The sequence below is a fragment of the Typopeltis vanoorti genome, chromosome 25 (assembly GCF_054136105.1).
Source record: "Typopeltis vanoorti isolate ZY-2024b chromosome 25, IOZ_Tvanoo_1.0, whole genome shotgun sequence".
Lineage (NCBI taxonomy): Eukaryota > Metazoa > Arthropoda > Arachnida > Uropygi > Thelyphonidae > Typopeltis > Typopeltis vanoorti.
In genome coordinates, this window is record NC_143573.1 from 35,730,264 (window position 1) to 35,758,019 (window position 27,756).

Sequence of the window (27,756 nt, forward strand, 5' to 3'; positions counted from 1 at the left end):
TATTTTCTCTCAAACAAAGGTAGAGAAAAGTTTCATACCAGTTTTAAAAAAAAGAAGAAAATCTCTCATAATTGATAAGGACTACTATAAACATCTGAAAATTAGTTTACAGTAACTCTGTACTCCCTGTATGTATGTGTGTGGGGGGGTAATTAACATATTGGGCTGATTTCTCTTTTCCATATGAGTGTATTCATCTGGCTTCTCATCATACCACCCGTATTTCTGGTTTTTCTCATCTTTACTCATATTGATGTTTAGTAGAATAAAACAGAATACTGAAGCTAATAATTAACTAATTAGAAAAAAACTGAGTTTTATTTGGATGTGGATAATTACAATGATAATGAAACCTACTAATTTTGTCATGATAACTTGTGACTTCTGGGTAAAAATACATAAAAATAAACACAAACATAAACTGTTACAATATAAACTGATCGAAACCGTGCAGCAGATAACACGAGTTTAGCTGTTCAGCATTCTGTATAGGTAGTTGGCTGAAAAGTTGAAGTCTGATATATCAAAAGATCTGATGAGTCATTTCCAAATATCACACAGGATTAATCCTTGATTCCTGTTATGTGTGTCTTATGAAAACAATGACTGTAGTAGATTGTCATTTTTTCACAAACATCCTGATGTTTATAATATTCCGTGCTCTTGTGGTCCTTCTTACGTGGGTCAGACATTGAGGAGTTTTGAAATAAGACAGAACACATTGGAGATGTCAGAGAAGACAGCTCAGGACTGGCTTTTCATTTTTCCCACATGCACCATAACATTGAGTGAGATATTCCATGCCTTACATTGAAGACAACTTTACTACTCACAATATAAAAGAATCTACTATGATTGTCTTTTTACAAGACACATTTAATAGGAATCAAGCATTAATCCTTTTGTGATATTTGGAAATCACATAACACCTGATTTTCAGCCAACTATCTCCATACTTAACAATAACTAATTTGTGTCATGTTGCATGTGAACCAACTGTTTCATTTGGTTTATGTTGTTATGGTTCCTACATAGTTTATTTTAGTAATGTTTTAGTTTGTTTGCATTTATTTTGATGTATTTTTTGCTCAGAAGTCGCAAGTTGTAGTGGCAAAACTAGTAGGTTTTGTTATATTTATAATTATCTGAAACCTAATAAAACCCAGTTTATTATTTTAATTATACTTATTTATGAAAAGCCTCCATATCCCAAAATTTAAATCTAATTAACTAAATAAATTTATATAAAGTATTTAAGCTTGCAGGAGTAAGGAATACTGTAGACCCCAGGGTGGTATAATTGGTTGTGGTGAGGATCTTTAGGTAAGCGAATAAAGGGAGCTAATTTTTGGTAAGACCTGTAAGAGTGTTATACTTTTTAAGAATACAGTCATTTTTTCTTGAGGTGCCCTGGATGTTAGGAATGGCAATGGATTTTTTCTTGTGAATTTTGGAGAAGAGTATTGAGTTTGGCATAAAACTCTGTTGATTTTGTTAAGGAGGAAGCCATTGACATAAAAATATGTCACAAATATGATTGATTTCAGTGGAGAGGATAATGTGGTATAAGCAAATGGTTCTAGCTCTGTTAAGGTTTTGATAACACCATATTGCTGGGAAGAGTGGTGGTATCAAAACCTTAACAAAGTAAGAACCATTTGCTTGGACCAAATTATCTTCTTCACTGAAATCAGTCATATTTGTGGTATATTTTTGATGGTAGCTGTATATTTTTTGATTGTACAGCCACCATCCAAAATATACCTCATATTTGTGCTATGTTTTGGATGGTGGCTGTACCTACCAGTGGGGTAGGTTTTATGTTGACTGAAAATGATAAGGATCCATTTCGTATTAGACATGTAACTAATGTCAAGGAACAGCAGACAGTTATTGATTTTTAATTTTGCAGTGAAATGGATCTTTGGATGTTGGCTGTTGAAGTATGTTAAAATGTTTCTAATATATCTAGGGCAGAGTTTAGGCCTCTAAACTCTGCTCTTCTTAACCCCCCCCCACAATATGGCTATGCTACATTGATGACTTGTTCTTCATTCGGCCACATGGCACTAATACATTTAGAAACATTTTTAACACACCTCAACAGCTAATGCCCAAAGATTCATTTCACTATTGAAAAGGAAAAAAATAACTGTCTACTTTCACTTGGAACTTTAGTCACATGGCTACCAAATGGATCCTTATCCTCTTCAGTCTACAAAAAAATCTATCCATACTATTAGGAAAAACGATTGATGGTGAATGTACCTACCAGTTGAGTAGGTTTTGTTTAGTAGTTAGTAAAGTTACAAAACCTTATCAAATAGAGCTAGAGCATGGACCACATTAGCCTGTTGACTGAAATCAATCGCATTCAGGACACATTTTCAGTCAATGGCTTCCTCCTTAACAAAATGAACAGAGCTCTCTGCCTATTCCAGTCCTCTTTTCCCAAAATCCAGAACACAAAAAATCCATTGCCATTCCCTAAATCTGGGACACCTCAGAAAAAATTGCACACTTTCTTTTAAAATAGAGACATCCTTCAGGCCTTACCAAAAATTAGCTGCTATCCTTATCTGTTTACCTAAAGATCTTTGCCATCTTGACCATTCTGGTGGTCTACAGTATCTCTTGCAAGCTGAAATATTTCAGGCAAACAGGAAGAATTGTCTGGAGGATCACAGAAAACATATCCTTCTTCTACACTAGTCATTCTAGGGCAGCACACCATGCCATGAATATGGATCAGATCCAGTTGAAAAAATCCACTCTCCTCTACAGAAATAGACTTAAATTAGAGACTATTTTTGTATCTACCACAGCACTACAATATTAGCTAAACTTAAATTTGGCTGCATCACATTGCTAAAAATTTGGGAGACCATTTTGAGATTAGCAAGTGTAAGAACCTGCCTTTTATAATCAGTCTTTTTATGTTTTACCTTGCAGAATAATGTATTTTTTTTAATGCTCCTTCTTGTATATATAAACTTTTCCTCAATGGTTTCCTTGCATTTTAATTATATTTTCACATAATTTCGCTTTCTTACATTGTCTCTGTTTCCCTGAAGCCCATGCCGAGTTAGTTATTAGGATATCTTTTCATACAATATCTTCTCCTGGAAAGATATTGATCTAATGGTCAAACTCAGTGGTGGTGAACCTTTTTATGTCCACGTGCCAAAAGTTTGCAAATCGAGTTGCTGACGTGCCAGTGCATGCCAAAATTTTACACAATACAACACTAATTAATTAATTAACATTAATTAATACAAAATTAATTGCAGAATTTTATTGAGACAAGTTTAAAAATTAACATAGAATTTCATAAAAATGAACTTATAATTTGACATACACATTGTTGTATACAAATCAATATCAACCTTTTATTAATTTATCAATATCAATATATCAATTTATTAATAAGATTTTTGCTGTTGTACATTAGATGCCAAATGCTTTATATCAGGTTCATATTTTTCATTTCTTTTATTAGAAATGAAATAAATTCTAGTTCATTCTAGTTCATTCTAATGAACTAGAATCTAGTTCATTCTAGTTCATTAGACTGAATGAACTAGATTCATCAGTCATTCTATTTCTTAAACTGTCTTTTATAAAATTCATTTCAGAAAATAATGACTCACAGGCATATGTAGAGGAGAAAATTGATAATATAGCCATTGCTAGTTTTTTTTAAACAACAAAAGGTTTCAGGAATGGCATTCCAAGTTCTCAATATTTCCTCTTCTGCATTCTTTTTAATTGTACCCAATAATTGATCATTTTCCATTATTTCCAAGTCACTTCTGAAATCGACAAACTTTTGTTTCCATATAGAACTAGATTGAAAATCGATTAGTTGCATTTCTATCTTCCAAATTCAGCCACTCGAAAATCTCCAAATTGAGTTTATCTGTTGATGTTGTGTCCGGATGCAAAATAAATTTTGATGTCTCTGCAAATTGCCTGAACTGCATAAATCTTGAAGAAAATTTGTTGATTATTGACTGAATAACTGTAGAAAACTCTTTTGTCAATTTAACTTGATCTGTTTTTTCATGGGATTCTAGATCTGCAAAGAATTTTTTTGTATTTGGAAAATATCGGAAGGTATTGGAAATAACATCACGATTAAAAATTGGTAATTTAGCTTTGAATGCTTTGATTAAATCAAACATGACAATAATTGTCTTGTTAACACCTTGCAGTTTAACATTTAATTCATTTAAATGTAAACACAAATCAGTAAAAAACATTAATTTCGAAAGCTATTCAACGTTCATTAATTAATTGTATTTTTCAATGATTTTCTCATTATGTAAAAAAAAGTCTGACTTCATCTAAACACTCAACAAATCTTTGAAGAACTTTCCCACAACTTAACCATCGGACGTTGTTGTACATAAGTAAACCATTGTACACTGAGTTTACCTCACTTGATAATTCTATAAATTTTCGTTTATTTAAATCGCATGCCGACATAAAATTGACTTGCAGTGAAGTACTGGAGATGCAACAAGCTGACACAAAGAAGAAGAAATACTTTTCCCACATAACTTTAGATCAACTGTTGTAGTTTTTGAAGTGTGTTTTTTGTGAATGATATTAGAATTGATCTTGTCCTTATGTTGCTTTCTCTTCATCAAATACAATGTTACACAACCAGTATAGTTCATCTGCCATCATCTCATCACCGTATTTCAGTGATGAGATGATGGCATCTTTCCAGCGATCTCATTCCTGAGTCTTTTATGTTTCTTCAAATGCTTCACTGCCTTTACAACCTTGTACTGCAGTATATGTCTCTTCCTCTGTGCTTGGTAGTGATATTTCCTTCAGTTCATCAGTTGATCTCCTCTGGACACCAGCATTCTCCTGTATCTTTTATAACTCTGCAGCATATTGTCCACCTCTCTCTTTCTCTATTTCTTCTGTGTTCATCAAGATTTCACTATTTTCATCTTTTATGGCTCCATTTCTTGTTGATGCTTGTGATCATGTATATTTCTCTTTTGTATTTGCCATAATGCTTATTGATATCTTCACCCTGTTTCTCAAACCACTTTAATTTTTCTCTTCTAACTGCTTCTTCATTTCATTGCATTCACTCTATCCTATTCCATTTCTACAGAAATCTCTCCTAATCTTTAATGTTCTTTTTCTTGAATTGTTTTAAAGTTTCTTATGAGATCCACTTTTGGTTTCACCATCTCTGCAACTGTTTCTTCCACTGTTCACTTTGTTGTTGACGGTGATTAACTTTAATTTTTTTAAAAGAGTTCTCATTATTTTTGAGCAGTATTTTACAAAATCATCTAACTGCTTTTTTAGATGCAGAAGAGGTTTTCTAGTCTTTTGAGAAGTTTAAATAACCAATACATGTTCGCTATTTTTTTATTATTATTTACTCTTTTTACTAATTTTACTTTTGAACTATTATGTAAAAATCTTTTTTTTTTTTTCAGATTTGATATCATGTACAAGATGTTTGGCTGTCCAGTCTAGCATATTTGTTTCTGATACAGAACCTGTTGTGGAAAATGAACCTGAATCTCTCATCAGTGATTTAGATAGTGATCACAGTTATGATGACTGCCTTGATTGTCGCTATCGCCGTCAAACAGCACTTTTAGATAGTCTTCCAGAATCTGTAGTCAATGGTTAGCACTTCCTAGAGCAGAATCCTTATAAATTTCTTTAATATTTTTTAAGTTTTACTTTAATATTTAATAACTTGCTTATAAATTTCATAACTTTTTTAGAAAAATTAATTTGGTATTTTTATCTTCATATTTCTTCACATACATTATGTTGATAAAAATACAGTAGAATAAGCACTTATTGGGATTGCGATAATATTATCAATTGGCTATTGTTATCAAAATCAGTCTGTCCTAAAACACACCATCTAAAATGAATTAAAAATAATCTATCTATTATAATCAAAGTTCTGGTTATTGTTATCAAAATCCACAAATGTTTAGCCTTTTGCATCTCAGAATTAAGAACTTTAAGGGTTAATCAGGAGAAAATTTGACAAAAAACATTTGTCGAAATTTGACTTTTGTATTAATCTTCTTTTAATCTTATTCTTCCATAAATCTTATCTTCCAGGCTAATGCAAATGGATATAAATACAGTTGAATTGCGATTTTTTTGAGTTTATTTCATGCTCTCTTCAGTAAGTGAATTTGCCTTTAAGTGCTCATTAAAACAGCCCTTAGCAAATGCTAAGGGCTGTTTTAATGAGCACTTAAAGAAAAGATTTTTTTCAAGAAAAGCAAAGAATTTTGGAGTGCTATGATAAGTTGCCCAAAATGCTAGTCATGTTCTCATTAGTAAGATCTTAAAAAAACAGATCAAACATTGAAACTTCAACTCTTACTAATGAGAACATGGTTCGGAAGAGAGTCTGATCTGGTAACGATACTCAATCTGAATCAGCATTAAATTGGTTTAGCAATGTTTGTGAAAAGAATGCTTCGATTAATGGGCCTTTGATGTGTCAAAAGGCATAAGAACTTGCAAAAACAATGGACAAAGAAAATTTTACTGCAACTGATATATGGTTTAACAGGTGGAAAAAGTGAAAGAATATTGTGTACAAGCATATTCATGGTGAAGAAAAAAGTGCTGCTTTTTTATCAGCTGATGTATGGATTAAGACTGAGTGATCAAAAATTATTGCTGAATATTATCCCAAGGAGATTTACAATACAGACAAAACAGAACTCTATTTTTGTGTAATGCCTGAGTATGCTCAGGCATTTCATTTGTTTAAAAATAAAAGTACAAGGATTTAGTACTTTTATTTTCAAAAGAGCAAGTGACAGTTCTTTGTTGTGCTAATATGAAAGGGGAAACAAGAGCCCCTAGTGATTGGAAAAAGTAAAAATCCTTGGTGTTTTAAAGGTGTCAAAAGTTTGCCTGTTGACTACTGTTTTAGTGCAAATGCTAAGATGACTAATGCCATTTTCAACAATTGGTTAGTTCAGTGGGATCCTACAGCGAAAAATTATCTTGTTAGTAGACAACTGCACTGCACACACACACAAACAATTTATTATCAAAGAATATCTAAGTAATCTTCTTGCCTTTGAACAACATTAATTCAACCATGTGAGCATGGCATCACAGACACTTTTTAAGCTTATTATTGCAGGGAAATTCAAGCGAGAATCATAGCTGAACTTTATATAAAAGACCAATCTGATGCAAGTGCAATTGCAAAAAAGATTTGCCTTCTTGATGCATTGCATTTGGTAGAAATATCATGAAAGCAAGTCTCAGAGAAGACTAATTGAAAACTGCTTCCAAAATGGCAGATTTTTTAAAACAAACTCTGTAACTTCTTCTTCTGAAGAATTTTAATATCTTAGAAATGAAATTTTTGATAAAACCCCAGGCAGTATGTCAAAAGAATTTGAAAATTGGTTGGATATTGATAACAACATTGAAGTGGTGGCTACAATGACAGTGTTGAAAATATGTCAAGCTGCTTTCGATAAGAACTTTAAACTAGTAGAAGAAAGTGAATCTAATGCAAGTATAGAAGAACAAAGTTTAGAAGCTCCTCCAACCAATGCCCAGATGCAAGAAGCTCTACGAATACTTCGTCAAGGTGTGCAACATAGAGCAACAAACTTCGAAAGGCATTGAGTATGAGCAATTTATTTATGAACTACTATATTCAAACACAGGACAGACAACACTAGATTTTTTATTAAATAAATTTTATGTTATTGCTTATTAAAAAGTTTATAACAATAAATTAAATATTGTTCATAATAATAAATTGAAATAAATGATGCAATGCATTTTTTTATATCCTTTGCTTAATGTTATCACCTAGTTATTGTTATCGAAAAGCAACTGTCCCAAAGTGAATCACAATAAGTGGCATCTACTGTATTTGTACACCTAGTTGTGATTAAAAAAAAAAAAAAAAGTGTTTTTAATTATATTTTGAGTACCGAGTGGGACTGCCTTTGGCCTCAATAATGACAGCAACTACTCTGAAGCATGCTTTTAACCAATTTCTGATAAGTCTCAACAGGAATATTCTTCCTTCCATTCTTTGTGCAAAGCTACCCCCCATTTCAGATGCTGATAACAGTGGCTGTCTGGAGTGAATTCAGCATTCTGATTCGTCCCAAAGATGTTCATTGGGCTTGAGGTTTGGACTTTGAGCCAGCCAGTTCAACACTTCAATGTTGTTTTGTGGAAACCAATCTTGAACATACAGTGCAGTATGCTAAAGGCATTGTCATGCTGAAATGCGCAAGGGTCATGCTTCCATAGCATCGGAAGTATGAAGATGTCCAGGTATCCATCAGATCATGGTTTGGGCACATCCGCCAATGGACTAAGCCCCATCCAACTGAAGCATGCCTACACCATTACCAAGCCTCCACCAAACTTGATAGTTGGTGCAGTCCTGCAAGAATCGTTCCCCAGGTAATCTACAGATCATAATGACCATAAGAGTGAAACATTTGGAAGTATGATTCACTGCTTCACAAAACCCCCTTTTCTAATCATCTATGGTTCAGGAATGGTGTGAAAGCCACCAGTCCAAATGTCATTTGGTGTTGAGGGGATGATGTCTGCATGTTCTCAGCAGTTCTGCAGTTGTAATGCAAAGCATGCAACTTCCTGTAGACAGCTAGTGCCAACAGATGTCCCTACAGCATTTTTCAGGTTGACTAAAAGGTCTGCTGCTGATTACTTGCGGGATGCTTGAACATTCTGAGACAGCTTGTCGATCTCAGTCAGTGAGTGTCAGCGGCTTCCCAAGGGCATTTTTCCTACTGCAGCATCACCATCAACTTTCCATCTGTGAATGACATAAGCAATGGTGGATTTCAGTATACTGAGATGGGTAGCAATGTCACAGATAGAAAGACCACTAATGTAACACCTAACTACTACTATCCCACATTGGAACAGTTCAGCCGAACGTGGCATCTGTACATATAGTACAGTGCAAAACATGCAGCACATCCCACCTTTTATTACTAGACTGCAGGCACTCCCTGAATATTTGCATGTGGTAGGTTCTGAAATTTGCATGGCATATAAGGTGTCCTAATACTTGTGGTAACATAGTGTATATGCTTATATTTTCAGCTCTGTATATAAAATAATAATATTTCTCTTCAGCTATTCAAGAAGCCTGTGATCAAGTGAATAAGGGTGTTATAAACTGGTTGTTTAGACATCGGCCAATGAAGTTGCTCTCAATAATGTCTATTCCATATGTGTTGCCTGTGGATATAGCTATTGTTATTTTTTGCAAGTAAGTTACAGTTAATAAATATTTGCTGTAATTGTGTCTTTGGTTAATAAAAATAGCAACATATGTAAGGAGTAAGTTTTAAGAAATACAGTTAATAAACATTTAAAATTGCCTGCCAAATCTTGGAGTAGAGCAAATGTAACTTCAGTAGTAACTTCCAGAATTTTTCAAAATCAAATCTATTAGATTTTTGTATATATAATCAAGGATAATAAAATCAGATTTATATTGATAATTTTTACATATTAATATGAAATTTCTAAGGAAAATTAAGAGTATGAATTGCTAGGACATGGTAGAACCATATTAAAGTGAAAGTATTAAATGAATTTGAGACTGCTAATTTTCAAGAAATATATAAGTAGCTATAAGTAATATGGTCATTTAAACATGGAGCAAAGATTGATAATGAAGAGTTTTTAAAGCAGAAATGACAAAAGATTATGATATCAAGATATAGATGGATTTGATGGACCTTAGGCAAGTAAGAGCACTAACAAATATTACAGATTTAAAACAAAACTGTTAATAGAAAACTAATAACAAAATCTTGCTTTCAATATAATCAGTCTTCTATAAACCTTCTAGCATACGGTGATGATTGTAATGAGAAATGCAGTACACTCTCAACATAACAAACACTGCTCTAGTCAACTTGCCCACTATATAACAGACCACAGGCATACCCGTCATATGACATGTTAGGTTCCAAACCGCTGTTGTAGTGAAGCACTGCTTTTTTCATGCATGTTTTGGTTTAAAAACATCGGTATATAAAGCATGTCAATAAAGCATTTATTTACTTCATAATGCCTTATGAAGATCTCAAAAGAAAAATTTAGAATAACTTTCATGAACAAAAGTTATTCAGAATAGCTTGGCTTGAAGAAACTCGCCAACAGTTTTGTTATCAGCCTGCAGCATTAAATTTTTTCATCTATGTTACCAGCAGAGTTATGATCTATTAAAGTATGCCTTTGATGTAGTTTCACTGCTTACAAATAGTAAGCAGTGAAACAACTTCAAGAAACTCTACAGCTTTTACAAGTAGATTATTCAAGTCTACTATCAATGATGGTTATTTTACTTGGTGTAATTATTCAGCAGATTGAGAGTACTGTGATGGTTAGTCCTATATCATCCACTTTGGTTGATTATTTTATGGAGTATTTAAAGAATTGGATTTCTAACATCATTTCTCTTCAACTTCTCATTTGGCTACATTTCGTGGATGACATCTTTGAAATCTAGCCTCACTCGGAAACAGAGCTATTTCAATTTCTAGATAAAATTAACTAATTTATATACTCGCATCAAGTTCACTATTGAACATGAATCAAACATCAAGCACATCTCCTTGTGGACATGTAATGCTATGCATTAAGGGAAGGGTCACTACCCAGACTGGTTTCGTCCTTTATTGAGGTCTCATCAGTCGGAGCCAGAGGTGGTGATACCATAGCATTACCATGTCCACAAGGAGATGTGGTTTGCATTATGGGATACTAAGGCAAGTGATGTGAAGTCATACCACCTTTGCCACGAGTTGCCCCAGTCCTGAAATTACTTCAGGCACAAACTTTGTTTGCTTACACTTGGATATAAGATTAAACCAAATATATATTTTATAGCATAACCAAGTGGAAAACAACTTGCATGAACTATCTCTAATCCAGAGAATTTTAATAATAAGGTGTGACACCTTTTGGCAACTGGAATATGGAAATGTGACTTCTGCATTACTTCCACCTTGGTATCACCACCTCTGGGTCTGGCTCCCACTGATGAGACCTCAATCAAGGTCTAAACTGGTCTGGGTAGTGACCCTTCCCATAATGCATAGCATTAGACATGTCTGCAAGGAGATGTGCTTTGCATTATGGGATACTAAGGCAAGTGATGTGAAGTCATACTACCTTTGCCACGAGTTCCCCACTCCTGAAATTACTTCAGGTGCAAACTTTGTTTGCTTCCACTTGGATAAAGGATTAAACCAAATATATAATTCGTAGCATAACCAAGTGGGAAAACAACTTCCATAATACTGAATTTTCTGTTTACAGGAAGCCATCCTTTACAGGCAGATATATCCATGCATCTTCGCATTATCATCCTTCACAAAAAATAGGCATTATCAAAAGCCTTTTGCATCAAGTAAGCACAATTTGTTCTTTTGAGTCTTTTCTATTAGAATTAAATAAAATAAAACTTACTGTATCACTCAATGGATAGAGCAAAACCTTGACCCAGAAAATATTTGACAATTATCATCCTTCTTCCAGATTGCAATCTGATGTTAAAAGGATTAGCATATCCCACTTTAAAGGAACATCTGAACAAATAGCAAGGACTCTTACAGAAAATATTTGCATACCACCTTCGTACCAGCCCAAAAGTTGTCATCTTTCTTACTACCCCTCAAAAATACATTATCACCTCTATCCTTGTCTGTTGTTTATCAAAAACCTTGTTCTTGTTATCTTTGCTACTTTGGAACAGACTGGCATTCTTCTACTATCAGAATCCAAGAACATAGAGTTTATATAAGTTTTTGGAATCTAAAAGTTCACGCCTTTCTGCCCATGCTATGGACACTAGACATGGTTCACTAGAACCATACTGAGAAACTATACCATAGTAGGTTCAATTTGACTCTATTTTTTGAATTGTGTAAAACCCTATGTCACCATCATAATCTTAATTGGACATACTATATGCCTATCTCTAAGTTTTGGGAAGTGATTGCTATTAATTATATATAATTTTTTAAAATTAATTATGTATCTATATTCGTGTCTCTAAAATCTAATAATGTTTCCTCATATTGTACAGCTGTGATTGAGACAGTTGATATTATATGCATGCTGTATGACTCGTTCTTGTATTCAGAAATTAAATGTTGTTACCAGTTAAATGTTCTTCTGCCTTCTCGCCCTGAATTGAAGCTCATGACATTGATGAACAAAATATATAGGAGTAATAAATTTTAATTAGTTTTCTCTTACATTGGTGACGTTATTATTTAAAAGGAAGGACAAGGGATTAAAGTATTAACACAACTATGAATAGGATTTGTGATCACTGACAGAAAGTCATTGATATATATATATATATATAACAAAAAATGGATTTGTGAATAGTAGAGCCCTTGAGGCATTCCTGCATTGCAATGGAAATCTAATGTGAGATCCTTTGATTGTAACTGAACATCCACCTACCAGTTGTGGAAGATAGAATTCAGATAACAAGATATAATTTATTCTAAATAATTTTATTTATTTTATAATTAGAATTAACACTGCCAAAATAGAGATATGAAATTTAGTAGTAGTTATCATTATATTTATAAATGCTACATTCTAGATGTTGTTTTTGTACATTTGATCACTCTTATAGTTGAATAAGATAGGGATTGAGTGATTGAATTATGAGGAAAAGTTATGAAGGTCAAATATTTGAATTGTAAGAGAAAACTAATTAGAATTTATTACTCCTATGTATTTTGCTCAACAATGTCATGAGCTTCAATTCAGAGAGAAGGCAGAAGAACTGGTAACAACATTTAATTTCTGAATACAAGAACGAGTCATACAGCATTCATATAATATTAAAAAAAAAAATCAGTTTCTAATGTTTCTAAAACAGAATAAACAAATTTTAGTGAAATGATGATTTAAATGTTTAGGTAAAGTAAACAAACAAAAAATTATATTCAAATTATATTCTAACTAAATATATTCAAAAGTAAGGGAATACTTAAAATATATGTGTGCAATTTTCAGATTATGGGAAATGCTTCCTACTGTCCAGAAAGAGGTGCAGCAGTCTTTGAAGTCATTAGCAACTGTACTTAAGACTTTTATAAAGAGAGTTACAAAACAAAAACCTCAGTATAGTGCAAAGTGAGTATTGTGTGGAAGGGTAAGATGTTTTTTGGGATGGATACTTAATTTTGTGTATACTCACAATCTCAAGTATTCTTTTCTCATGTTTGTTAGTTTTTTCTATAGTCTCACTAAAAATATATAAAGAGCCATTTTTTAAACCTGAGATTAGTGAAAATCTTCTCAATTCAGTCCTGTCATACTGAGACAGCAGCTCACAATTGTGACTTTGTCACTTTTCTTTTTCACTTTTATCAGCAACTCTTTCATATCTTCTTTGATTGCATAATTCTCAACTTCCAAATCATTTGTGCCAGCCAAAACAATTCTTGCACTGCTCCCCTCTGCAAACTAACAGTTTCACTAACATGCTTGCTCTTTGCATCTGAGAAACATCCTTTTGTCACTTTCTCATTAAGAACACATCTTATCGTCAAATCTCCATAGAATATCTTCTCCTTGCTCCACGTTCTTACACTTTCATACTTTTCCCTTTCACTTTTTTTCTTTCTTTCTTTCTTTCTCCTTCCTGATGTAGCACATGAGTCTTTTCTCTTGCTCTTGGGCACGTTTTTTTCCTGTGAAGGACGCTGCAAATTGCACTATTTCGCTCCTTACTGTCATCTCATTATCTATATTATATTTAGCCACTTCTTTCATGCTTTAATTTATATTTCCTGCACTGTCATTCACTCCTTCCACATTCTCTACAGCACTTTCACTATCTTGCCTTACATCTTTAATACTAGTTGCTTCATTCTCCCACTTTCCACACAACTCCCACGCAAAATGGTGTGATGTAAAATCAGGTGTAAGACAAGGGTACACACTTTCTCCACTCTTATTCATCATCTATATCGATCGCATCATGTGATCGATATAGATGATGAATAAGATGTTCACTTGCAATCAGAGATATCTAAGCTTTATCCAGATGATGTTGTTCTCCTCAATAAATCCAGTGGAAGGCTCCAGGATTCTTTAACTTAATTGAATAACAGCTGTGAAAAATATGGCATGAAACTGGACCATAAAAAGACCAAGCTATAAAAATAGACTGAAATATGAAAATTTTCAGCAGCTTCTAAATGGAGAACTGATAGAACAGGTAAAATATATCGTCTACTGAGGCACAATTTTATGGCAATGATGGCAATTTAAATATGGAAATAGACAATAGAATTAACAAAGCCAATACGGTGGGAATCATTAAACAAAACTAGCAGCTTGTAAGACATTGTTCAATCCAATTTTAACTTTTGGCTCTGAGAGTTGGGTTAGAAATAAAACAGCTATCAAAAAGACCAGATTCTAAGAAAAATCAACAGTTAACAGATGGCATTATTATCAGAATCATATTAAAAATGAAGATATTAGGAAGGAACTTGACATTGTTTCCATTCAAGAGTGTGAGCAGAGCTAATCTAAGGTGTGGTACTTTAAATGGGAAAGAGTTACTTAAACGGAATGGAATATGTAAGGTTAGCAAAACATGTCTGATATCAAGATGGTAGTAAAAAGGGCAGAAGACCAAGATCTTGGTGCATTGATGCAGTCAGAAGTGCCCTGGAAGACAGATATATAAGATCTGATGGGAGTGCTGAGTAGTGATTAATGAGACGGATTTGTGATCATAATTGTGTAGCACTGTAATAGCATCCTGTACACCCCTTGCTGGTACATATTAGGAAATTGATAATGATGAGATTTGCAACAAGTATAATTATTTAATTTCTTAGCATCTATTGTTGTGCTTTGTTAATTCAAAAGCAGATATTTTCTAAGTGAGAACTCCTACTTTTCCCTTTCTGTGTGTCGAATGTTGAGTTAGGACAGAAATTCTCCAATAATAAAGTACATAGTTGAATATTTTCAAACCTTTTGGCCTTAAACTAAGAAATTGTCAGTTTCAGATTTATCTTGGTGGCTGCATGTTCAGAATTACTTATTTTAGTTCACTTGCATCATATTTTAGTAAACTGTTTTTGCTTGAATCGTTAAAAATTAATTAAATGATTTTAATAGTTAGTTAAAAATGCACACAAAAAGTGTAATGTTACTTGAAAGAAATTGATTAAAAAAATACAAGGAAAAGTATTAAATTGACAAAATATGTTGGGAGTGAACTTTGACAAGCATCAGAATTTTTAATACAGGGAATATCTGTACTATGCAGATATAGTATTGGCAGATTAGTTTTTACCATTATCATGCCCAACATGAAGAAATACCTACAGACACTGAACACAAAAAGAACAGTGATGTATAAATTGCTGAAGTGTGAGCAGTGATTTGATTTCACTGCTCACACTTCACATGTAATTTCACTAAAAATTTAAGCATGTTATGAATTTCAGTGTGTTAAGGCTTAGTGCTAGTTAAAACTAATATTAGAATGGTAATGGAGTGAAATAGCTGAGAAAGTATTAAAAATATTTAATTCTTCCAATATTTCATCTCAATCACAGAGATATCTTCAGGGAGTATAAGTAACACATGCAGGCAACACAAAACTAAGTTAAACATGTGGACAAAATACTAGTCTTAACTAGGTGGGACACCTGTTGGTGGCCTAGGATGTAAACTGGGTTCTTAAAGTATTAGCATTTTCTCATATTTTGAAAAGGTTCATGCAACCATATTTATTCAGATTAGGCTGATTGTTTTTAGAATCTGCAGCTGCTCTCAAAAGTGTCTCTTCTAAATTTGCTGCAATGGAGCAGAGTGGTCTTTTTCCAGTTCATTCTACTGAATAACAGAAATCATCCTTCTGTTATTCAGTTACTGCTATTCCTCCTTCCCATGGTCCAACTACAGTTCTTCTGATTCAAACATCTACTCAGACTGAATAACAGAAATCATTCCTTATTCCACTCCAAGTGGAATAAGGATGACTTTCGTTACTGCTATTCCTCCTTCCCATGGCCCAACTACCTTATTCCACTTGGAGTGGAATAAGGGATGATTTCTGTTATTCAGTCTGAACAGATGTTTGAATCAGAAGAACTGTAGTTGGGCCATGGGAAGGAGGAATAGCAGTAACGAAAATCATCCCTTATTCCACTCCAAGTGGAATAAGGGATGAAAATGTGCTGATGCAGTTAAAAGAAAAAAACCTCTGCTCACCACAAATGGCTTAAGACCAAAACTTCAGCTGCTTACTCTGCCTGTGCTTGCAGAGATATTTTACAGCTTGTAAAAGTTGTAAAAGAATCATCACCAAATCAGACTTTGAAAGGGCCAAATGCTGTAAACTCGGCTCCTGTCCAAATGGCAGTCCATCCTTCTGATCCCTTGCCAAGGCCATTGGGTACAACTTTTTCCCACCCAGGTTTCCATTACTCTTACATTTGGATGGTACTGTAGTTATCTTACCTTCAATACAAGGCTGACTTACTGGCATCACTCTTATCTTCCAATTCCTCCATTGATGACCTGGGCAAAAGTTCCATCCACTCCCAAGAACTGCTCTTTCTATAGTCTTCTGTCAGAAAAAAAAATCCTTAATAATGTTAGCATAAACAAGGCATCTGGTCCTGACAGTATTCCACCTATTATGTTAAAAAATTGTGCCCCAGAATGAACACCTATCCTGTAATGCCTTTTCAATCTGTTGTATAAAACTGGCATCTACAACATAGAAACAAGCCTACATCCAGCTCATCCCAAAGAAAGGTGATAAGTTAATTAACGAACTACTGTTCAATGCTCTTGTTTCTGTTCTCTCTCTAAAATTATGGAGATCATCAACAGCTGACTCTTGAACCACCTAGAGACCTACCAACTAATCAGTGACCAGCAATATGGATTCTGTCACTTGCAATCTACAGCTGATCTTACTTTCACCACCCACCTGTGGACTCAAGCCATGGAAAAATTTGGAGAAACCCATGTGGTTCTCATGAACATTCAAAGGCCTTTGATCAGGTTTGGTACTGACCTACTTAGCAAACTACCTTCCTATGGTCTGCTTTTCACACTCTGCAACTGGATTGCCAACTTTCTCACTGATCACTTGCTACATGTCATGGTGGACACTCTTCATTCCTCATATTTCCCCAAAATCTAGGAGTATTCCAGGGTTCTGTTCTTTCATCCATGCTCTTCCCCTTGTATATAAAGGACCTACTATTACAGACTTCCTATCCATAGCTTTACTGATGACAGTACACTCCATTCTTCCTTGTCAGGATAGGTGTTTGTTCTGGGGCACAATAGGTGGGATACTGTAAGGACCAGATGCCTTGTTTGTGCTCACATTATTAAGGATTCTTTGGATTCTTTTCTGATAAACTTTGTAGTGCTCAGGTATTAGAATCCTCAAGATTCTCCATGACCAGTGGCCTGAACCCCAGTCTCCTAGCTAAACCCCCAATGGGACAAGAACAACCTTGTAGAATTCAATGCTGCCAAAACTCATCTTGTCTGATCTCTCAAGAAAGAGCTTGTATCCTCCTCCTCCTTACTTTCACTTGCAATCTACAAAGAGCTTGTATCCTTCCTCCTTACTTTCAGTAATACTGAGATCCAAACCCAATCAGATTTCTCTTCTTGGACTGATCTTTCCTCACACAAACACACATTTCAACTAAACTTCTGCAGCCACCGAAAAACTTGGTGTACTTTTTTGCACCAGACACTACTTCACACCTTCACGACTGCTAACTCTGTACAAATCCCAACCATCCAACTATGGAATATTGCTCCCATATTTGGGGTGGTACACCAAAATCTTCTAAGATGCAACCTGGCTAATTAATGATCTCTCCTGCTCACATATCCACTTCAATCCCTCTCAGAAAGAGAGAGGATTGAAGTGGAAATTTCTCAGAGCAGAAAGTGAACATCTCTCATAGATGTTCACTTTCTTCTCTGTGCCTCTTCTACAGATACTTTCATGTACAGTACTCTGCTGAATTGGCCTCTATTATTCCTCCACTTTCCTCCAAAATCATTAGAACAAGAGGCACTGCTAACTAACACCTTTTTACAGTCCATCTTGAAACTCACTTGAAACCCAACTTTGCTGCCTCCTTTTTCATTCCATCTACTTCAGTTCTTTGGAACAGTCTCCCCCACTTTGCTTCCCCAAAGAAGCAAACTTCAACTGTTCAAACGTTTTGTTTGAACAGCTGAAACGTCTTTTCTTCTTGCCCATACATGTCACTAATGTGCTATAGGTCTTGTTGCCTTTCATGTGTGGATCAGGTAAGTGTGTGTGTGTATGAAAAGATTTTTTTTTTTATTGATGTCGGGTGGAAAAGAAACTTCATTGTACTGCAAATAAAGGTATCCAGTCTGCCATTACCAAAACAACTTCTCTTCACTGTTTGTAATACCTGGCTGTGATGACATAATTTCACACAGTTGCAGTTGAGAGAATACAGCTTATGCTTGACCTGTGATATGAAAACAAACAGCTGAGGAACCCAAGAGGGAAGATATATTTTTATATAGAGAGATACATGTAAAAATTGAAATGGAGAGAAGAATACGAGGGAGAATCGGAAATAATTCCCTTTAAGAAATAAGGAAAAATAGAAGGAATGTGAATGGCTTTAGTTTGTGGATTTTTTATGTTCAAGTTCCTGTTGAGAAGTTTACATATCTTCACTGTTGTAACTTTTGATTTTTTTAAGTGAATATTAGATGAAAAGCTATTCTTTGTTTGTAGAACTAACAGTTGTCAGGTAAAAAATGCTGGAATGTTCCATATACATTGTTTTCTGCTTTAGTACTGGATAGCTGAAGTTTATGAAGTAAAGTATTCTTGATACTTGTTTTAAGTTGTAACTTGAAGTAAGGCATATGTTTAAGATACAGGTATGAGTTGTCATTTTCTTGTGTGATTGTATGCAACAAAATTTGTTGCTGCTGTTTCCTTAATAAAGTTAAGGATTGATGAGGAACTTGTCTTGAGTTCCCAGAGCAAGATTGCAAAGTTTTCTATCTGTTCTGCATTTTGTATTTAATGCAGAACATTAAATTAACTTCTGTTCCTGCATTTTGTATTTAATGCCAAAGACCCAATACTTTAAGGTTATGAATGTGTATGTAAGTGAGTAAAAGGGTCACTACTGTTTTAATACCAATTTATTTTTGCACGCGCGTGCGCACGCACACACACACACACACACAAAATAGTTTTCATGTATATGGCATAGCAAAACACCAAATTCATAGTCCTAAATAAGCTGGTAACATAGGCAAAAGGAAAGGGATGTCAGTTCAATGTGGAAAAGTATAAAGTTATGCATTTTGGAATTAAAAGATTACCAGCTGTGTACTACATTGATGGAACGGTACTCCAAGAGATTGATGAGGCTAGGGAGATGAAGTTCAGGGGACACATTGCTAAGGTGTCCAAGATTGCACATAAGATTACTTGGTTATTAAGGAACACACTAACATCCAGAGATAAAGAGGTTATTATTTTCCCCTTTATAAAGCGTTGAATACTTCCATATTTGGATTACTGTGCTCAGGTCTGGTCACCTGGATTCCTTGGAGATGAGGAGGTTGTGGAAAGGGTTCAGAGGAGAGTGACTAAGTTGGTGAGTGATGTAAAAAATGCTCCCTACATTGATAGATTGAGAGCTTGTGGATTGCAGAGGTTGGTTGATAGGTGGAGAAGAGGGGATATGATAGAAACATTTAAATTACTAAAAGGTTTTTATAAGATTGATGCAGGAGAATTGTTTCAGCTGTGTGATAGTGATGGAAGAACAAAAGGTCATCCCTGGAAATTAAGGAAAAGTGTGGTTAACAAGGGTGTGAGAACGAGGTTTTTTGCCTGGAGGATGGTGAATGAGTGGAATGCAATGCTTGACTCGGCTGTGAGTTCTTCGTCTTTAAATGAATTCAAGAACAGATATGATAGATATTGTTTTGATAGTTTGGGTCTCCCGCGATGAGTCTACTGACTCAATGGAACTATCCGTAATAATAATAATATATTGGAGTTCAGTTCTGAGAAAAATTGGGGAACTGAACAAATGGACTCAATAATATAATCATTAAAAATTAAAATATTAGGAATGACCTTCATACTATCTATTAGCATTAGAATGTGTGAGCAGAGCTAATCCGAGGTAGTATTGGTCATTTAAACAGAATGGGAGAAGTAAAGCTATCAAAACAGGTATTTGATACAGAGAATGAGATTTATGTACACTGACATAGTAGTGCATTAGAAGACCAAAGTAATAGATGTGACAATATTAGAGATCAGACAAACAACAGAATAGGAAGCTAGTAATAATGCAAATTTAATCATTTAGTATCATAGTATCCTGTACGCCTTACACCATCATGAAGGGTATCTTTTGGAAGTTTGATAATCTCTATATTTCTTATAAAACTTTTTATCCTAATATTTTTAATCCATCCACATATTTATCTAAGTTTGCATTACAGATATAATGTTCTACAGCTTTTTGATATAACTGCTCTGTGAGCTTGACAGACTTTTCAAATGTGTCAAACTAACGTATAGACTAGAATTTGCACTCAATTTTAAATAAAACGATACATTATCTAATATTCATAATAATCACACACACTAAGGCAATACAAAACTAAGTGAAACAAGTGGATGAAAGACTAGCTCTACTGAGTAGGGCACCCTCTGTAGGTGCCTGCTTAGGATGTAAACTGGGATTTCAAAGTATTAGTGATACCTATATTTTGGAAAGTTTTATACAACATATTTATTTATATTAGGCTCATATTGATTCTATAAGCCATATCCAAAGCATGGTCTCATTATTTTTTTTAGAGGTTTTACATACAGTATATATTTAGCCAGCCTGGTTGGCTGAGTGGTTAGCGTATCTGCTCTCCAGCAGGTTTGAAGCCCGCTGTGGGCATGAATGTTTGTGATTGTCTATGGAAATTCTAGTGGTGGTGGTAGTGGTCGGTGGTAGATGGTGGTGGTGTAGTTGGTGGATTTGAGTGGTCGAGACAGAGAGATGTAGAGTAGGTGTTCTCTCTTGATGAGTCTTTGGACTCCCTGGAGGTTTCACATAATAATAATAATATTTACCCCAATCCCCTAACTTTTACAGGTTTTTTCCCAGGTGGATCATATCCGATCCACCCATTCTTGAATTTTGTCTTTAACCAACTTTTCCAATACTTTTACCACCACTCCCGAGATGATGATTGGTCTGTAATTAACTACCGCAGTTTTAGAGCCACCTTTATGCAAAGGAACTAATTTGCCTTCCTACCACTCTCTAGGGACCATACCAGAGTTCAAACTTAAGTTAAATAACCAAGTAAGAGGTGTTGGCAATTCCTTTGCACATTCATGCAACACCTGAGGTGATATTCCATCTAAACCTGCAGCAGTGTTCACATTTAAATTTTGCAATATACTAAGTACCTCTGATTTCTTAACTTCAATTCTCACATTAGTTATTGCTACAGGTACAGAGATATTCTCACTTGGGTGATAGACTTTTGAAAAGTGATCACTCAGTAACTCTACTATTACATCTGAATTGGTCACCTCGATACCATCAGCACCCACTAAGGTTATCCTTCTAAAGATTCTTCCTTTTACTTGCCACATAGCGGAAGAACTCTTTGGGATTACCCTTGATCTCCTTGGCTAAGGTCTTCTCATAATCTGATTTAGCTTTTCTTACTATGCTGGTAACCTTCCTAGCTTGAGCCCTGTACTGCTCATGGGTGTACTGATTGTCTTTCTCCTTGCAAATTCTCCATAACATCTTTTTTTGCAGATCAAGCTTGATATTACTACTCATCCATCTAACGCCTACCTTGTTTGTCTTCCTGATCATGCAGACACAATCTGATATTGCCTTCCTCAGATACCCGCTGATTTTATCCCATGCACTGCTAACATCTTTCCCCTGCAATATATTCTGCCATGGGACTGCTGCAAGCTCACTCTGAAGCATGTTATAATTGCCTAACCTGTAGTGCCGTATATATATATATATATATATATATACGGCACTTCTTAAGAGAGAAATCCACAAATTTTGCAACCTCCCAAGTCAATACCACATGATCGCTCTCACCAATTGGAGGTAATGAGGACACCTTACTTATGCATATATCCTCTGAACCAATGACCAAGTCCAACACTTTCACACCACGTGTCCCTTCAGATATTATCAAGTAATTATCTCTTAGAAGATGTATGAATTCCATTTCCTTTTTGCCACGTGATATTTCCTCCTTCCAATTAATATCACCATAATTAAAATCCCTCATAATAATCACTAACCCTGCACTTATTGCACTAATTTGCTGATGCATGAATTCAATATCATCCCCTGGCCTATAGCAGTAACCAACTATATATTTGGTTGCGTTGGTCACTATTTCACACCAGACTGCCTCAAATGTACTATCATTCACATGTCTATCATCTTGATATACTACTTTCTTTGGCTGCAACTCATCAACTATCATCAACAGTACTCCTCCCCTATTCTATCTTCTCTATCCTCCCTGAAAATACTATACCCATTACATTCAATTCCAGTGACCACATCTGCTGCCAGCCAAGTTTCACTAATGCCTACAACTTTTGGTGAGATTGCACTGACTAATGCCAAAAATTCTTCCCTCTTATTTCAAATGCTTCTTGCATTTGTACACAAAAATTGCAGCTTCCCTTTAGTTCTTGTACCAGCTTTAGAACTGATATACATGTATCTAATTTCAGTAGTCCCATGCCGATTTTTATCCCCTCTATCCTGCAATTCATTCTGCGAATAAGGATCAACAATTATACAATCACGGCTTTCTCCCTCTTACACTCAACCTTTTCAATTTTAGTTTCTCTGCCCAATTACTTCAATTTGTTCAGAAAACAGTAACTTCTTCAATCGCTTATGACCTTCCATGTTCTGATGCAACCCATCTCTTGCATACAACTGTCTTTTGCCTTCAAACACACTCCAGACCTATTTTTTTGCACATTCTTGCAATCATATCATTCATTATCATCGCTCGTTTATTTAACTCATAATTGTCAAAATGAGGTAGCATGCACACTATCCTCCCATTGACACTTTTCTTCTTCACAATATCTAACAGTTCTTAAATCTTTTGCTACCAGATTTATACTACCACCATAACTATCATCTTTTCTGCATCATGCCCTTTCTTTATTGCTAAAGCCACTCTCTCTCTATTGTTCCACCAGCCAAGCACTCCTCAGGCATACCACTCTCCATACCCTTAATCATAGAATCACCATATATTTTACCACTCATAAACAAGAGTCACTTACGGCCTCATTTTCTACACTATTCAGCATGACTCTCCCAGTTTCATTACTCAACGCTCTTTTACTTACTTCCTCACTCTCACGACATCTCGTTTCCTCTTGTGCTTTCATTCTGTTGACTCCCAATCACGCCCATACTATTATTTCTTCATCAATCACCAAAGACTCTCCCATACTTAATCCTGTTCTAGTTACTTCTGCTAGAGTAATCTCCATAGTCCTAATTTCTCTATTTAACTCGGTTTTAATTTCCAGAATCCCCTTACTGAGCACTTCCAATTCCTCTTGCCAAAGATGAAGGGCACTTTTCATTTTCCCAAACTCCTGCTGAAGTTCATCCGCTACGGTCCTGACGTCTGCTTCCATGCCTAATCGCTCCAGCCTGTCCCGACACTTCTAACATACGTCGACGTTTTCTTCTTCTCATTTAGCCAAACAGTCCATTCCTTGGCACATACATATAACAGTTTTCCAATGCATCCACTGCCAAAAATCCAACGCAGAGCCAGACTTTCGTAGAGAAGTTCTGTGAGCCGCTGATGTATCTTTCTTGTTGGACGCCATCTTTAGTCGCTGAAGTAGTGAAACAAACAGCAGCGAAAACACAATATATACAACAGAATTTCAAATAATAACATCACTGAAGGACACTTGTATCCAACCGAAGCACAACTGCAGTACAATTTGAGACAAAAAAGGCACTCTATACTTGAATTTAAAAACACCTTTTCCAGCACAACTCAACACGACCGCCACATTCACTAGCGCCACACCAATATTTGTGGTGTCTAGTTCTTGATCAACTGTTTAATTTCTAACCTTACTCAGATCCATAAGATAAAATTTGTTTGAACACCATCTTGTATACTGCTAGTTTAGCCGTTTGCTAATTTCTCTTATTACATATAGATTTATTCAACTGCTCTCTATGATACTAGCATTGTTTATTCTATTATCTATGTTCAAATTTAATTATATCTTCATTAAAAATCCTAACTAAATGTAAATAGCTGAAATATTTTTTTATTGTAATATAGATTCTCAATTGAGAATGGAGTTAATTTTTCTGTCTATTTTCATGATTTTATCTTTCTGTTGTTGATTTTCATGCCAAAATAAAACTTGTAATAGCATTAGTCAATTTAGTTTGTCCTGAAGGCTTGTACTGGATTTATTTAGTATTATATCATGATCTGCATAACATAAAGAGCTGAGTTGAATATTTCAGATTTTGATATTAGGTTCATATTCTTACCTGGAATGTATGTGTCATACTACCAGATGTGTTTAGATTTGGTTTTTGTTTTGGGGGCTTAATTTTTTTTAATTGAATCTGAGATTAATTTATATATATATATACTTCACTGTAATAATAGTAAAATTATTTTTTATTTTTTGTAGATTCTCCTGCCAGCTTGCTGTAACAGAGTTTAACTACAATGAGGATGTTTCAGTATCTTTTATTCCAATTGCTGAGGATACCCCTTCACTCACCAATGCCAAGAATGTCCAGGAGGACGTTTTGGGTGGAGTGAAGCATGCTAGCGTCAGAAAACAAACTATACCTCAAAGACTTAAGAGGATGTCATATGCTGGTTGCTCCCAGCAACCATACAGACTTCCTCAACGTCGTAGATCTTTGGTTGATACCAGGGATCCAGAACATGTCATCAAAAACTTAAGGTTTGGTTTTACTGTAGATTTGTCATCTAATATTATTGCTCCAGAAAATGAAAAACAGACAGTTCATGAGGCACTAAAATCATTGCAAGAAGAAAAAGAAGTAGACAGTCAGCTTAAAAATGTGCTGAACATTACCAATAGGGCTCTTAACTGGGAACGAGAGTGCATTGGACAATATCAAAGCAATACCGAGACCCAAAAAACAGGTGCATTTGAGAAGATGCTTGAGGTCACGGCATCTAATGAAGCTTTAATGGCTTTTTATTATACTGATGAGAATAATAGGGTAAAAGTTACAGAAATATTTAACATTAGTGATGCTGACTCAAATGGAATGATTCCTCCAGAAGAAAATGTGCCAAATTCCGATTTGGATTGTGACACAGTGTGTGAAACACACCTTTCTGAATTGTATCCTAAATGTCATTCTCCTGTTGTGCTGAAAGACAGTTCTTTGGAAAATCCTGAAGATAGGAAGTACCTTTCATTGGATATGAGTGCACTGAACTATGGTGATACCACTGCAAGTGAAATTGAATTTTCAGATAAGGTACATGAATTATCAAATTCATATTTAGAGAGACCACATAGAGTACCAAGGAGAAAGACTTCTTATGTTTTTATAGATTCTTCTCAAAATATATAATGGCATAATAACTATATTTAGTAGTAAATATATGTCCTGAGACTTTGTTTTTAACTTTTTAAAATCCTGTACAAATGATTCCCCAAAACCTGATCACAAATCTTAGGATGTTTTCCGGAATTTCTTATATATATATATATATATACAGGGTGTTCGGGATAAATTTGACATATTTATAATTAATTATATTTTTCCGTAAGTTACATGTATTAACACACACTTCTCTTCATTTAAAAGTTTGGACCCTTCTTCATTCATATACAAGATGTCAGAAAGGATGGATAGCTGGAACCCACCTGAATCATGGAAGAGAATAACTTGTATCATGATGATTCGTGCTCGCCATCAAAATAAGGATATTACGACTGCTGCCCAATGCTCCCTGAATACAGTAAAAACAATCAGGCATGAACTAGAGACTTGCAATGGTGACTACGAGGATGTAGCAAGAAGAAAGATCCCTAGCAGACGATCTGATTGCGTTCGTACAGCAGAATTCCTCGCAAATCTGCAGGAACAGGTGTTGAAGAACCCTGGCATTGGAATTCGGGCTTTGTTCGTGGAGTTGCTAACTGTAGTCAAGCCCTGGATAACAAGGGTAGCCAATGGTAGGCCGTATGTATGGCAGCAGGATTCGGCCCCTTGCCACACCTCTGGGAAAAGTCAAAAATGGTTGTCTGAAAATTTCTACGACTTCACCAGTCCAAATGTTTGGCCTCCAAACTCCCCAGACCTTAACCCCATGGATTATTTTGTATGGGGCGCAGTTGAAAAAGACACCAATCGCACTTCCAGTAATACAAAAGCCCAGTTAATGGATAAAATTAAAACAGTTTTTGCGGCCCTTCCCAGGGAGACTGTAGCATCAGCTTGTTCGAGGTTCCGAAGCAGAATTGAAGCTGTGATCGATGCTAATGGTGGTTATTTTGAGTAAATCTTGTTGATAGTATTGTAATTAACTCTGCCTGTAATGTTTTTTTGTCAATTCATTAAATTTAATAGATACAAAGAAGATTTTCTTTTTCCTTACGAAACTGTCAAATTTATCCCGAACACCCTGTATATATATATATTAATTTAAAATACTTCATTATTGTTATTTTTTTAAAACCAAAGATATTTATATTCTATTCAGCTTAATAACCTGTATCGATAATTTTTCTCAGTGTGACATGATATTTAAAATTCACAGATTATTTTCTAAGAAAGGTAGTAGTAGTAATAAGTTACAAATACTACCTTTCTTGGAAAAGAATTTGCAAATTTTAAATATCATGTCATATTGAGAAAAAAATTTCGATGTTATTCAAAACTTAATCATTGACACACTAAGAAGGAAAGATATATTATTATGATTGCCAGAGGGATAAAATTACCACTTGATCATATGTAATATTTATACGGAGGTTGATCAAAAATTTCGTACCCTGATAGCTGTTTAGGAATAATTTTTAGTACTTGTGACAAACTTAAATACAAAAGGGATATGATGTTACTTGAATATTGAGTAATTCAAAACACCTGATTTGAAAAATGCAGTTGTCAAATTGTCTTTTTCTCTCTCTCTCTCTCTCTCACTCTCTCTCAAGTGCATTTTGCAGAATGCTTAGGAATTGTTTAGGAGTATAAGAGTTGTTTGTTCATCTGTTATTCTGGGACTGGTGGCCACTTGATTTTATTCAAATTTAGAATCAATACAAAAATTTGTCTAGCTATTCCACTTTTTGTTTCAGTTGCAGTTCCACAAAGGGAAATGTCAGTTATATGTTAAAATAACACCACCAGTGGGGTTGGGTATACTGTCGTATGGTTTATGCAACTCATGCTACAAAATTCACGTCAATTTGTCTGTGTGATTGCATTTTTATCGATGTATGAAAGTTTTAAGAGTGCATAGCATAGCACGTCGGTGCTCATCTTAATAGGTCCAATGCAATTAATTGTAGGATAACTTTGAATACTTGAATTT

At 34.8% G+C, this 27,756-nt stretch overlaps 1 protein-coding gene across 2 annotated transcripts in view; it reads left to right on the forward strand.

Moving 5' to 3' along the window:
* Positions 1-26,067, forward strand: part of LOC150092662 (patatin-like phospholipase domain-containing protein 2) — a 93,626-nt gene extending 67,559 nt beyond the window's left edge. For both annotated transcript variants that reach the window (XM_090414563.1, XM_090414564.1), the window contains exons 6-9: positions 5,472-5,666; positions 9,169-9,304; positions 13,087-13,206; positions 24,860-26,067. In XM_090414563.1, the coding sequence (XP_090270689.1) occupies positions 5,472-5,666; positions 9,169-9,304; positions 13,087-13,206; positions 24,860-25,787 (1,379 nt within the window). In that variant the 3' untranslated portion in view covers positions 25,788-26,067. The remainder of the gene's footprint in view (positions 1-5,471; positions 5,667-9,168; positions 9,305-13,086; positions 13,207-24,859) is intronic.
* The last annotated feature ends 1,689 nt before the right edge of the window (positions 26,068-27,756 follow it).